Source organism: Colletotrichum costaricense, assembly GCF_030867565.1.
Source record: "Colletotrichum costaricense strain IMI 309622 chromosome Unknown Scaffold_10.1, whole genome shotgun sequence".
In the NCBI taxonomy this organism is placed as follows: domain Eukaryota; kingdom Fungi; phylum Ascomycota; class Sordariomycetes; order Glomerellales; family Glomerellaceae; genus Colletotrichum; species Colletotrichum costaricense.
Genome location: NW_026848239.1, coordinates 1,718,132 through 1,731,838, shown reverse-complemented (window position 1 = coordinate 1,731,838; position 13,707 = coordinate 1,718,132). Strand labels below are relative to the sequence as shown.

Genomic DNA, 13,707 nt, shown 5'->3' with positions numbered 1-13,707 from the left:
TGCCGAGGGACCTCGGCTCGGCAAGATGTGGGGCACATTTCATCGCGACTCGCCGCTTGGGGGGCGGACGCGTTGCCCGGGGACTCGGATTTCCTACGGACACCTCAACATTTCTAGTCCCACAGCCCGGGAGCTTATCGGTCCTTCGATAAGAGTAGTCAGTCCATTGAATCTGGCCGAAAGCCGGTCGTGCGTTTCGAGTGCCTTGGGTGACGTTGGCCGGCGGGATGAGAGGGCCAGACAAGGGCATTCGAAGCTGCTTGAAACTAGGTTTCGGTCTGTTCGAGAAGTTCTTGGCCCGAGAGGCTGAGCTGATGCTGTACGTGTCATTCATTGTGCGTATGGTGCAACTTCGGCTCGTGTTCACGGTTGACATTGTAAAAATTTCGCCTGTAATGAGATAATGAACTGAATCATGGCAGACTGAAATCGTCGAGCGTCCATAGCCTGTCCATAGTCTGTATATCCAGCCAAGAATCGGTACTGCCAAAGAATCAGAACATGTACAGTTTTCAACCCGAGATAAAAAGACTCACTGGGTCCCCGATATAGAGGCATTATCAGCGTATGCATTCGGTAGTGGACTCCACATGTCCGATATGATGCCCGCGGTGCCCAGTCCATAACCATCAGGCCAGCTCGCGAACGCGCTCGTATCCGGCGTCAAGGCAGCAGCAGCCGGAGATGGCTGATGCTGCTCGTGAGGCGGCGCGTTATCTACCTTGTTGATGGCCGTTTCGAAGAGCTTATATGATGCATCGGCCGAGATGTAGGACTTGCGCATCTCGTCCATGGCGACCATACAGAGGGCGAGGTTATGTCTTCCCATCTGGCGCGCCATTTGTTTTGACGAAGTTGATTCGAAGAGGTGGATTTGCATTGGCGGGACGAGGGCAATGACTCTGGAAAGCTGATTAGTGAACCTGGGACCAGGATATCATTGCAGAGGTCGGGGTTCGTACGTGATGGTGTGGCAGAGTCGGATCAGGTCTTCTGCCATCATGGAGTTCATCGCTGCGCTTGCGTTGGACGCAGCAGTCCTCGTCTTTTGGCATGCAAAAGTCCTCCAACTTCCTTGGTCTGCTGCCGGGATCTCTCTCGGGGTATCGAGTATGAAAGGCCGATAGAGTACGATTATGGATGTTCTGACTTGTGTTAGATGCTCGCCCTCGTTCAATCTCGCGGACTGATTCGGTGGGCACTTACTCAAAGTATAGCTTGAACTGGTAGATATGAGATGCGACAACTCGACTGTGACTTCCTGCTTCAGGCACCCGATACTGAAAACCACGAATCTGATTTTCGCTTTGCTCAATCTCCAACCTTGACGGCTTCATCCCTTTGGCCCTATAATTCGTCGCGAGAACATTACTAAGGGTGACACTCAAGCCAATGAAAGCCAGCCAGGTATCGAACAGAAACTGCATCTCTTTAGGAAGATACTTCTGACCAAGTTGGCCTTTGACCTCGGGCGTCAGGACGTCAGCGTCGCTCGCAGCCGGCATAGACGTGTCAAAGTCATCAAGGGCTATCCGCATAGGTCTGCCGAGTCCCAGAGAAAGCCATACCTCTCGCGAGTAGAGAGACCACCAGAGACGTCTCCAGAACGGCTTCGTACCTTGAGACGCTTGTTGGTTCGCGGGCATGTGCAGGCGGTGAAGACCGATCGTGTGAGAGAGGCTGATGGCGATGCCGTTCCAGTGCCAGGGCCCGGCTCTGTCGTCTGTGCTGGTGTACCAGTGGCCCATCAGGAAGACGGACTGGATGAGTGTCACCTTGTCTTTTTCGTAATCTGCATCGTACATAGCCTGCAATATGATTAGCTCCTGTTTGAGGTGACGGAACACCGGAAGGGGAGCCGACTTTCGCTCTCTGGTACATGGCTCGTTTCAGAGCCTTTCGCGAGGGAAAGAAATCTTCCGTCAGGAGACTTTCGTCAACAAACTGTGGTAAATGTCAGCTATGCCTAGCAATGAATGATAGCTCATTTGTGTCGTTGACCTACACTCGCGGCCGCGATGAACATGCTCCAGAGCAGCAACAGGCTTTTTCTTCCCTTTTCATACTCGGTGATAAACTCGCTCGCATCCAGGATCGGTGCAAATGGGTGCACATAGTGAAAGTAGCACCGGATCATCGCCTCGCGGACATGGGGCGGAGGTAGCGTGAAGGCGCCCTTCATCCTGAGATAATTGACATCTTCTGGCGAGAGGGCCTTGATGGATGGCATCGGCACTAGGAAATGGTTGTCTTTGGATGACCTATTGGGTTCACAGATATCGATCAAGAAGGCCGGGCCACGTTGATCTCCTAGATGAATGAATGTCAAGAGAAACCATCTCGAAGCTATGCTTGATGCATCAAGGTACCAAGACAGAGGACAGCTTACCTGGGTAGAACGGGACGCAGCCATCCTCGCGATTCTTACCACCTTCCAGCGTCTCTGCATACGCGGAGCTGTCCTCAGTGGCATCGGATGGATCCGGTGGCCGGTGACCTTTGGCTGGAAGCAAAGCACGCACGGCATCGTAAGGCCGAGTGGTTGGAGCGGATGGCCCACCGCCAACCGATCGTGTCTCGGCTGCGCGTGGGGACGTCGACGACCTCGGGCCACCGTTGACTTGGGGTGTGGTGCGCCGGTGATCTTCGGGCGGCGCGGATGTGACCCGGTCGTCCCTCGACTCGACGGCCTCCTCATTCTCTAGGGTACCCGACAATGGCCCCGGGGTCTGGGGTTCCACGAGCCGTCTTCTGGGTTGTGCTCTTTGGGGGATGAGGATTAACGTGTTCTCCCCACCTCCTCCGGGGGATGGGTTCATGGGGAGTTGATCCGAGTTGCTGTTTCGTTAGGACAACTCACCAACATGGCCCCGTACGGCAGCAAATTATATAGACCGGTGACCAGAAGACTCACCGACGTCGTTTACGACTAAGGACCTCGCATGTAATCCCGTCCACAGAGCAGTTGGCGCAGGGAGGGCCAGATAAGGTGACTGTGCACCTCACCTTGCGCAGGTTGCAAGCCTTGCACGCTACAGCGGCACGCTTGAAGGTTCGGACTGCCGCTGCAGAGGGAGGGGAGGAACCCGTAGTGGTGGCCATGACAGAAGAGTCATTGTGCTGTAGAGACATGTTGTGTACCTTGCTTGCAGCCTTCGCTGGAGTTAAAGGTGTAGAGTGAGAAACGTTATCGTTATCATCAGGTGAGAATCCCCTTTGCCCTTTGGCCTTCATGCATGCTAATTCATCAAGGTTAGGTTTTCCCCATTCTCAATGGAACCAGTTACTTGTCTAAGGCAAGCTTATGTGGGGGACGAATGCTCTTGATGGGGGGGAGGTCAACAGCAGCTCAACATCTGTAAGTGAACGAACGTGCTAGTCAGTCGACCGAGGATGTGGATTAGGTAATATTGCAGGTGGCATGTGAGAAGAATCGGGGTCAACGGAGCTGTCCACTTGTTGTTTGTTTAGTTACACACACAGTGTTCATGCGCTCCCTCATTGTTGATTTTGTTCTGCAGAATGCGGGGGTTTAAGATTGTCCGAGGACAACTTTGAACTGCCGGTTGCGACCTTGGCAAAGACTTTTACGGGAACGGTTAGGGCGTTTGTTCATCCTGGTCGCGTCCTTGAACCTAGTGCAATCGCGTTTCGTACTCACTTTAGAGAAGCTAAATTGTGTTGTAGAGTTAGCAAGAGAGCATAAGCCGCATGACAGTGTCATTTTCTTTAGCAGGCTAGTGATGAATGGTCCAAAACGTCATATCATTATTCAATTATCCTCTATACCCGTAAGCCATGTCCATAACCATATCCGTAACCCATTAGTCGTAATATCGTGTTCCCATCGTGTGTGTATCCTACGCCCAATGCACCGACTTTCTCTGCTTCTTCTTCATGCCCAACTCCTCCGGCACGCGCAAACGAGCGTCCGCAATCACCATACCAAACGTCAAGCTCGACGCGCGACTATGCGTACAGACAGTAGCAGTCCCGTCAAGCTCCCACTCCCACCGCGTCTTCTCAACCATGTCCCCGGCCTTCCGGAGCTTCTGCCTCCACCCCTCTACAAACAACCACGCCAGACGAAACACGCTCTCGCCAGAGGGCTCCACGGGGATGCCGCCACTTTCCTTCTCTTCGGGGTTCCAAGGGACCGGGACCCGCAAGCCGCTCGGGTCTCTGCGGTACTTGCGTCGCTTCGGACGATGCCGGTCGCCCGGCTCCTCCGTGTTCACGTCCTCTTCCCACTCATTGTACTCGGCGTCCCGCTTCACCCTCACGACTCTGAGCCCCGCTCCGCCCGAGCGTGGTCAATTTGCCTCCAACCCGCCAGCAGAGCTTCGTAGGAGTGCGCTCTGCTCGTCAACCTCGTCTTCGGCTTCGTTGAGAAACCCTGCTTTGCGATCGTATCCACGGTCCTCGACGTCATCGCCCCCGGGCTTGCTGCGCCGGACGGGGTGAAAAACACCCGACACCGGCCGTGATCGGACTGGACTGGCTGGCTCTTGCTTCGTTTGGTTGTTCTCAAAGATGCCGCGCATTCTGCTGATCAGACTTCCAGGTGAGTTGTTGTTCGTAGCCGCCGCGTTCCGCGGAGGGCTGTCTGAACTGGAGCCTACGGAGCCGGATGGTGCACGAGCTGCCTTCGCCGCCTCTTCACTATCTCTGAACGGATCATATTCCTCGCGGTCGGTGAGAGAAGAGTCGTTGCGCGGCCTCGTCAAGTGATGAACAGAAGCCGGCCACGAGTCCCGAATGACCGGCTCGTGCTTGTCAGCGTGCAACGCCGAATGAATCGGTGACGACGCAACGGAGTCGAGGGTACTCTGGCTTCGCATCGAGTGAGGAACCGAGTCGTTGCGAGCGTGCCAGGGGACGTTGGTCACATCGCGCGGGACCATGAGCTCGGGATCAAAATCTGCTTCGGCTTGCATAGTGGGCGGTGTCTGTGGCCGGTCAGGATTATGCCTGCTGAACGCAAGTCCACGAGAGGGTGTAGACTGCGACGACGCCGAGGGTGTCGCCGGTGACTCCTCCTGACGCAACGCTAAGGGGCTGATGTCCGGTGCTTGCTCACTTTGCTGTGGTGCCAACTGCGGAGTTGTCTGCTCATGTTCCTCTTCCGCCTGTACCTCGGAGACTTGCACCTCGGGCTGCCACGAAGTTGTTTGTCCGTACTGTGGCTGAAGTTGTGCTTGTCCATAGGATTGGGCCTCGAATTGGTCTTGACCAAACTGACCTTGACCGTATTGCTGCTGGGCAAGGGCGTCTTGCGCGTGATACTCGGCTGACTGTTGTCCATAAACGTCCTGGCCATGCATTTGAGCTTGCTGTCCGCCATATGAACCTTCAATCTGGGTATTAGGCTCGTAAGCGGACCGCAGAGGAGAAGAGTGACCAGCAGAAGCTTCTCGGTGAAGTGATTTCTGCACCTCCTCCCTCAACAGAGACCCAGAGCGGCTGTGCCTTGTAGCACCGAACATGGTGGGCGAGCGAAGCTCATCCCGCCAAGTTGAAGCTCCAAAACGGGAAGAGGCATATTGTGTGGGGTGCTCAGCCGGCTGCATGACCGCAGTCTTTGGGCCATCATCTTCATCGCTGCCGAACGAGTCGATGACTTGCGTTAAGACAGGCTCGTCTGATGACTGCTGCTGCTGCTGCTGCAGTTGCTGCGCAGTGCCGATCTGGGTGAGGAATGCTGGGGCTTCCGAGTGATCATACTCGCTATCATCGTCGGAGTCGTCATCCTGAGCAAGCTCGTCGGCGAGTGAAGTCTCATGAGCTTGAGCATACGGAGACATTGCTCCTCCTCGGTTGTAAGTCTGGTCGTAGATGTCCTTGTTGCCGATTGAATCCGGGTGACGGGGCGAGCCCATGGCCCCTTGCGTATACTGTGAAGACGCGCTGAACCCGGCCGATGCCAACGGAGTGGCGTACTCTTGTGAGTCAGAATCCGTAAAGTCACCTGGTCCTGCTGGCTGGAGGTATGTCGATGCCGTGGAAATCTGGTCGTTGCTCGCGTTCGGCCACTGCTGCTCGTAGCTATCGACGCGCAGCTGTGGTGTCGGCATGGCGGTGCTGAACCTCTCGTCGACTGGGCTGATCTCATCACCGCCGCGCTTCCCAATGTTCTCCCATGAATCATCGCTTTCTTCCCCTCCTTCTTCTCTTTGATGACTTTGTAGGCCCTGACTGCTTGTTGCCGGCACCGAGTCCCTGAAAGCTGACTCCATCGGGTTGCTCCGCGTCATCGGGCTGGCTGACCTCAACGGACTTGTCGAGGCCAAGGGACTGGAAGCCCTCATCGGGTTGGTCGCCGCCAACGGGCTCGTCGCTTGCAGTGGGCTGACGGCTCTCATCGGACTCGCGCCCAGCGGGCTTGCTGATCTCGTCGGGTCGACTCCCATCTGGTTGGTCCCCATCAGGTTGCTTGCTCCCATCATGCTCGTTGTCTGGCCATATCGATTAGCTTCCCATGCCTCCTCATTCTCCTCGCTGTCGGAATCTTCGAGTTCATGACGGTAACGACCCAGTGCGCTGGATGTGCGCGGAGGCGGAGGCGGCGGCGGGGTCGCCCTGAACTGCGACGTCGATAGATTTGGCATCTGACCGGGCCGAGCGGCATTCGAATCCCAAGCATCCTCGTTCTGTTTGTCACTGGAATCCTCAATCTCCTGGCGGTATTGACCCTGAGAGCTTGATACCCGCGGAGGCGGGGGCGGGGGCGGTGTAGCCCTAAACTGAGATGATGATGAAATGGGGAACTGACCAGGTCGAGCAATGTCGTGGCTAAAGGGGTGTTCGTCCTCACTTGAGTCCGCTTGCTCTTGATGATAGAAGCCTTGAGAGCTGGGGACACGCGGCGGTGGTGGTGGCGGCGGAGTCGCCCGATAACCAGATGGTGAGAGCGCACTGGGCAGAAGATTGGACTGGACAGCGGCAGGGGACAAGACACCTTGATCTTCCTCGTCTGAGTCTTCAATGTTGTAGCGGCTCTGTGACAGGGAACTGGGGGCACGGGGTGGTGGAATCGGAGGTGGACGCGGGGGAGTAGATCCGAACTGCGAGGTTGGGAATGTGCTGGGCTGCATGGGCTCGAAGGCGTCATCCCAGTCGGCTTGCTCATCTTCCGATGAGTCTTCTAGTTGTTGCTGGCCGTAGTGACCCTGTGAACTTGGCGCGCGCGGTGGTGGAGGTGGTGGCGGGGTTGCCCTGTATTGCGATGATGAGAGGGGATTCAGCCGTGCTGGAGATTGCGCGTGGAAGATGTCGCCATCGTCCTCAGATGAGTCTTCAACTTCTTGCGCATAGTGGCCCTGTGAGCTAGAGACACGCGGAGGGGGAGGGGGGCTTGATCTGTACGGGGAAGATGTCAACAAAGTATTGATCTGGCTGGGCTGAGGAGCACGAGCATCCCAGTCCTCCTCTTCTTCAGAAGAGTTGTCGAGCGCTTGACGGGAACGCTCTGCGATGCTTGGCAGAGGAGGAGGAGCTCGCTGTTGCGAAGCTGGCAACTGCTGGGAGGTGGTCAGACTTTCTGGCTCCTCAGAGTCGGAATCCATATCCTCTAGTTCACTGTTGTATCGCTCTTGGATGCTATCCAGAGTGGCTGGAGCAAGGTGCTTGGCCGACAAAGGGCTGTTCTCTTGAACAAACTGCTGGGAAGGATCCATCATCCCTTGACCCACGACGTCGTGCCCTCCAACGGCGGAAGGATAGCCTTGGTCGAACATGGACTCATCAACGTCAACACCGACAGTGCTACTCCTGGCGCCGAATGGGTTGTAAGAGGCATCAGGCTGAGCTTGTCCCAAAGTGCTCGCGGTGGGCAGGAAGCTCTGGTCAGACGCAGTGCTTCGGGCGAAGGGATTGTTGTACATTGACTCGGGGACCTGCGGCGTGGGCTGCCGGCGCTCGATTGACTGGGCTGCGGAGGCGAAGCCGTCATTGGCAACTTCGGGTGATTGATTGACAGGGAAAAGGTTCTTGTACGTGGACTCTGCCGCCATCATGGCCTCCTCATCCTCGGAGTCGCTCTCTTCTGCCAGTGGGTAGCTCTGCTGCGGTGTCGTGCTCCGAGCGAACGGGTTGCTTGGTGCGCGTTGTCGCCCGGGAGTGCTCAGGGCTGGTGAAAAGCTTCGATCGATTGGAGTCGTACTTCTAGCAAAGGGATTACTGGAGCTCACGCTACCACGGCGGAGTCCTTGAGCACTAGGAGATCGAGCGAATGTCTCTTCGGGAGAAGAAGGCTGATGGTTACTTAGAGCGCTCGCGGACCGCAGGAAATCTGCACCAGTGGGCGTGCTGCGTGCAAACGGGTTGGTCGAGTCCTCCTGAGGCTCTCTGCTTGGGCTCCTTGCGAACGGGTTGATAGTCTCCCGGGGAGGCTCTTCCTCGACGACCGTCTGCAATGCAAAAGGATTGTACGGTATGTCTTGCGAATGAAACGTCGGCTGCGCGTGGGCTGTGGAACCAGCTCTGGCCCTGGTGAACGGGTTGTAAGAGGTCTCTGCAGGCTCATCGGCATCGCTGTCCTCGTCTCTAACACTGAGAACTGGAGAAGAATCGCCGTCATCTTCCTCTTCGTTGAAGTGAACCTGTCTGACTCCGAAGTGGCCGTCATAGAACGTAGCACCAGGCGTAGAGCTCTCTTGTTGTTGATCTTGAACGTGGCTATCGTCCGTACCCATGCCCGTGGGCTCAGTCATATAAGAACTCTCGATAGCTGCGTCCGGGGCTTCAGAGACATTCCGGCTGAGAGACTCGGGATGGACATCTTCGTCGGTCTTTGCAGCTAAACCAGAGGTGTCGCCGGCTGCGGATGCAGCAGGCTCAGTGTGTTCAGTGATCACGGAAAGATCGGGCCCACGAGACTGATCAGCCTCATTGGCGCCAGCCTCATCGTGAGGCGTCTCGACAATTTCGAATTCGCCATGATCGGAGTCATGCTGAGTGATATCATTTTCCACGTCGAATCCATGACCAGGTGAAGCCTTCATTGCCGCATCAGCGTCGTGGTCGTCGTCGTTGTGCTCATGGTGGTCTCCGGATTGACTGACATCATGGACTTCGGCCGGCGGTGATTCGGGCTCCCCAGGAGAGACGCTACGCTCGTGAACGTCTACTTCACCTTCATCTCCGCGAACTGTCTCTGGGGCGACATCTGTTTGGCTATCGACGACTTGCGAGTCCTCGAGATCCTTGTCTTGCTCATCTGGTTTGGGGTCGCCCGAAATGGCTGGGTCCTCTTTCACAGAGCCATGCTCGTTCGATACACCTGTAGTGGGTGCTTCGTCGCTTGCCGTCGCCGCTGCCTCTTCTTCAATAGGTGCGGGGCTATCCGCTTGAGGAGCTGCCTCCTCCGCCGACCGCAGAGTAACCTCGGCGTGTTCGAACTCCTCCTTGTCATCATCAACAGCAGAAGACTGGGGTTCTTCGGCATCGGCATGGACATCGCCAGCAACAGAGTCATGTGCCTCGATAGCGACAGACTCATTTGGAGAGGCATCAGGGGCTGCAGGAGTATCTTCCTTTGAACCATGCTCAGCTGGAATTGAGTGAACCTCAACCTTCTCATCCTCGACGTGACCCTCTGAGTCAGCAGCTTGCGCCGCAACTTCATCAGCAGCAACAGCCTCCGTCAAGTCAGAGTCGGCAGGGGCGTCGGCGGTGGCGTCAGAAGGTCCAGCAGTGGAATCGTCCGCAGCTGCGTCAACGATACCACCAGCGAGTTGTTCTTCTGGCGGATCTGAAGCGTCCCGGTGTTCGGAATTTCCATCGTCAAGATCTTTGCTGGCAGTGGTTGGCTCAGGCTCTTCCTCCTCTTGGGTTGTCGGGGGTGCTTCACTGACTTCGGCTTGTGTCTCTTCAGGGTCGGGCTGAGCTTCAACAGCATCATCTGTGGGGGACACCGCAGGTTCGTCGATTTCCTTGGCTGCCACTGTATCTGCATCCGTGACTGGGGCGGTTTCTTCGGCTTGATCCTCGTTGGCATCATGGACCTCGACGTCCGCAGTGGCCGGTGCTTCGGTGCTTGGCTCTTCAGCAGGTGCATCCTCCTCGGCTGTGAGATTGTCCTTGATAGGCTCGCCTTCCGGAGAGGCGCGGGCAATTTCTTTGTCTTCTTCAACTGTAGCTTCGTCGTGAACAGTTGTGGTATCTTGAGCTGCAGGCTCCTCGGACTCGGCGACTGGCTGATCTTCAGCGGTAGCTACCTCGGGCACGGCATGATCTGAATCGGTAGGCTCATCCGCTGCCTCGGTGGGAGTCACATCCTGGGCGACCTCGGAGTCATCCACGGCAGCTGCCTCAACAGGGTTCTCCTCGGCAACCTGCCCGTCAACTACCGGTTGGACAGTCGCTGCATTGGTCGTCACCTCGTCGGCAGCTTGCTCCGGAGCAGGTGCGTCAGCTTCTGGCTCGGGCTTGTCTTCTGCTGAATCCGCTTCTTCGACGGGCATTGCTTCAGTTGAAGCCTCATCGACAGGAGTCTCTTCGAGAGTTGGTTTCTGCTCAGACCCAATCTCCTCTGAACCAGGAACCTTATCATGGCTGGGAGTAGCATCCGCCGCCGGTGCCTCTTCTTCAAGGGTAGCCTTCTCATTGGTAGAAGTCTCGTCGTCAGCAGAGGTACCGTCTGTTGCTCCGATGTCTGCAGCAGCTGCCTCATCCTGAGCATGAGCTTCTTCTTGTTCTTCAGGTGCTGCATCAACAGGAGTTTCCAGTTCCTTCGCGTCCTCGGTCACAGGTGCAACCTCGGGTGGTTCCTCACTCGGCTCTGCAGTTTCGGCCGCTCCATCTTCTGCTGATGTGGTCGCAGCCTCCACAGAACCAGCGTCCTCTGGTGAGACGGCTTCACCTTGAGCTGGCTCCTCGGCGGCTGGATCTTCATCAGGAGTCGCCGTCTCAGCTTGAGGCGGCGCATCCTCCTCCTGAGATGTGGGCTCTTCTTGACTTGGCTCTACTTCAACAGCCTTAGAATCGACCTCCGGAGACGCATCTTCCTCGGCCTGGTCCACCTTGGGTGCTGCTTCCTCTTCGACGGGGTCGCTGCTGTCTGGAGCCTGAGCTTCCTCTGCGACCGAGTCATCCTCGACAGCCTTCATCGAGAACTCGGGCAATGATCTCTCCCCTGGAACCTCGTCGGCACCCGTATCTTCAGCCTCTTCGCCTGCTTGCTTTGGGGTATCATCTTCCGCACTATCGGGGCTCGTTTCAGGCGTGGCTTCGTCAACTAGGGCATCCTTTGCCACGACTTCTTCTGGCTCAGCCGCATCTTCACTTGCGTCAGGTGCTGACTCGTGAGAAGCAGCTTCAACGGGTGTCGTCTCCTCCTCAGGATTCTTGATCGCTTCGTCAGCGGGTTCAACGGGCTCGGCAGACGCGTCGTCTTGACTGGGAACATCGGCCTCAGTTGCCGCAGGTTCCTTCGCAGAGATACTGTCTTCGGATGCCTTGGGTTCTTCCGCCGGTGCAGACTCCTCAGGTTCGGCACCTGGCGCAGCTTCTCCAGCGATTGGCTCTTCAGCGAATGCATCCTCGGCGATAGGCACCTCCTTGGAGGCATCATCTTCCGGGGCGTCCGGCGCTGCTTGGACTACATCGGAGGCTTCCTCATTAAGAAGTTCTTCGGAGGGGGCCTCGTCAGCGGCGACATCTTCCTTTGGAGGTTCCTCGGCTGAAGCCTCTACGGCCGGGGCCTCCTCGTCGGCAGCTGGTTCCTGTGAGGTTGCTTCTGCAGCTAGGGTTTCCTCTGCCGAAGCCTTCTCGACAGCGGGTGCATCATCTTGAGGTAGTTCATCCACAGGAGGCTCCTCAGTTGCCAGATCCCTAGTAGCTGCAGCCTCTTCCACTGTGGGTTCTTCTGCCGGTTCCTCTGCCGAAGCTTTTTCTACCGGGGCTTCCTCTGCCTGGGTTTCTTCCACCGGAGTTGCTTCTGTCGGGGCTTCATCTATCGGAGCCTCATCTGCGACAGTGTCTTCCTCCCCAGCCGCCTCTTCGGAAGCTTTCTTATCCTCAGCCGGACCGTCTTCGGCGGGGGTCTCTTCTACTGCAGGGTCCTCTGTGGTTGGCTCTTCGGTAGATGGCTCTTCGGCGGGCTCTTCTGACGTGGCGGGAGTGTCTTCTGCGGGAGCGTTGATGATAGCGGGGGCGTCTTCAGCAGCAGGTGTCTCTTCAACAGCAGGCGCCTCATCCGCAACAGTGTCTTCCTTCACAGCCGCATCGTCGGGAATCTCCTTGTCCTCCGCTGGAGTATCTTCAACAGGAGTCTCGTCCACAGCAAGCTGCTCTGTTCCTGGCTCATCAGCGGCGGGAGCATCCTCGGCGATGAGAGCTTCTTCTAGGGCAGGACTTTCTTCAGCAGCCGGAGCTTCTTCGGTCAAAGGCTCATCCGCAGGCTCTTCTGGTGGAGGGGTATCATCGGCTTGATCTGCTGTCGCAGGCTCCTCGGTTGCCGCAGGCTCTTCTGTTGCTGGCTCTTCGGTAGTAGGCTCCTCAGCAGCAGAAGCCCCCTCGACAGGCGCTGTTTCCGGGGTCTCTACAGCCAAGCCCCTGACCTCGACCGTATCATGCTTCTCGTCGTCGGCAGCAGCATCTTGGGCTTCAGCAGGAGCCTCAGCAGAAGCTTCCCCGCTATCAGCTGTTGCGCTCACTTGGCTGTCCTCGGGAACAGCTGCGCTCTCGGCGGTCTCCTCCTTCTCATTTTCCGTGGGCGCGGGCTCGAGAGCCTCTTCTGGTGCGGCCGCCTCTGCGACAGGCTCGTCCTCAGGAGCCTTCTCGGCCTCGGCCTCAGCTTCAGCTTCAGCTCCGGGGGCCGGTGCCGTCTCCTCCTCGGCAGGCTGTGCCTCCTCGGTGCTAGTGGCCTCCTCCAAGCTCTTTTCAGCCACAGGTTCTTCGGGTTGTGGCTGGGAGTTATCACCTTCGGGAGTCTTATCTTCCTCGACCGGCGCATCGGCCGGCGGCTCGGGAGCGGTATCCTCGGCCTTCTCTTCGGGCGCCGCACCGTTCTCGGCGGGCTTCTCCTCGTCTACGCTCTTGTCCCCTGCAGCCGGTTGGGCTGGGGTTTCGGGCGGAGGTAACGGAGACGGTTCCGCGGATAGTGCGGCACCGGATCGCCGCCCTGTTCTCGCGCGTTTTCGCGTCGGGACGGGAGGCACCGCGGCCTTCATCTGCTCCTCGATCATGCGATTGAGTTCCTGGAACGCAAGTAATGTCAGATGCTGCCAGGGTTCGGGAAGATTCACCAGTCCTGCTTACCGTTCTCTTCGCCTCGAGTTCTGCCAACTTTGCTTCGCCCTCAGAAATCGTCTTGGCCGTCTCTTCCTCAATGCTGTCCATGAGGTCGTCCATTTCGTCTTCGACATTACGGGTAGTGGTATCAAAAGTGCCTTGCTTCTCTTCGTCCTCCTTGGCCTTGCGGGCCGCGAGCTCCTCATCTTCCCGCCGGCGACGGGCCTCCCGCTCTTCGTCTTCTTTTCGCCTTTGCTCGGCAATGTCTTCGAGCTCCTTCTGGTGCGCGGCCGCGAGCTCTTCTCGCTCTTTTTCGTAGGCTGCTTTCAGCTCCGCGAGCGTCATGTCACGCTTCTGCTCGAGCTCGTCGAGCTTTGTGTCGCTCTCCGCTGCAAATGTTGACAGACCCTCAATCGTCGAGTGGATCGACGCGAGGGCCTCGTTCATCTGCGCCACGAGCGTGGCAACGTCCAT

General features: G+C 57.2%; 2 protein-coding genes across 2 annotated transcripts; both read right to left on the bottom strand.

Moving 5' to 3' along the window:
- Nucleotides 1–413: 413 nt before the first annotated feature.
- Nucleotides 414–3,132, bottom strand: CCOS01_10201 (cutinase transcription factor 1 beta; the record flags this gene model as incomplete). Its single annotated transcript, XM_060458357.1, has 8 exons — nt 414–483; nt 537–902; nt 963–1,145; nt 1,207–1,808; nt 1,864–1,944; nt 2,006–2,310; nt 2,390–2,838; nt 2,915–3,132. The coding sequence occupies 8 exons, from the start codon at nt 3,130–3,132 to the stop codon at nt 414–416; spliced, it is 2,274 nt and encodes a 757-aa protein (XP_060311522.1).
- Nucleotides 3,133–3,860: 728 nt separating this feature from the next.
- CCOS01_10200 (uncharacterized protein) lies at nt 3,861–13,707 on the bottom strand (the record flags this gene model as incomplete). Its single annotated transcript, XM_060458356.1, has 3 exons — nt 3,861–4,278; nt 4,330–13,199; nt 13,261–13,707. The coding sequence occupies 3 exons, from the start codon at nt 13,705–13,707 to the stop codon at nt 3,861–3,863; spliced, it is 9,735 nt and encodes a 3,244-aa protein (XP_060311521.1).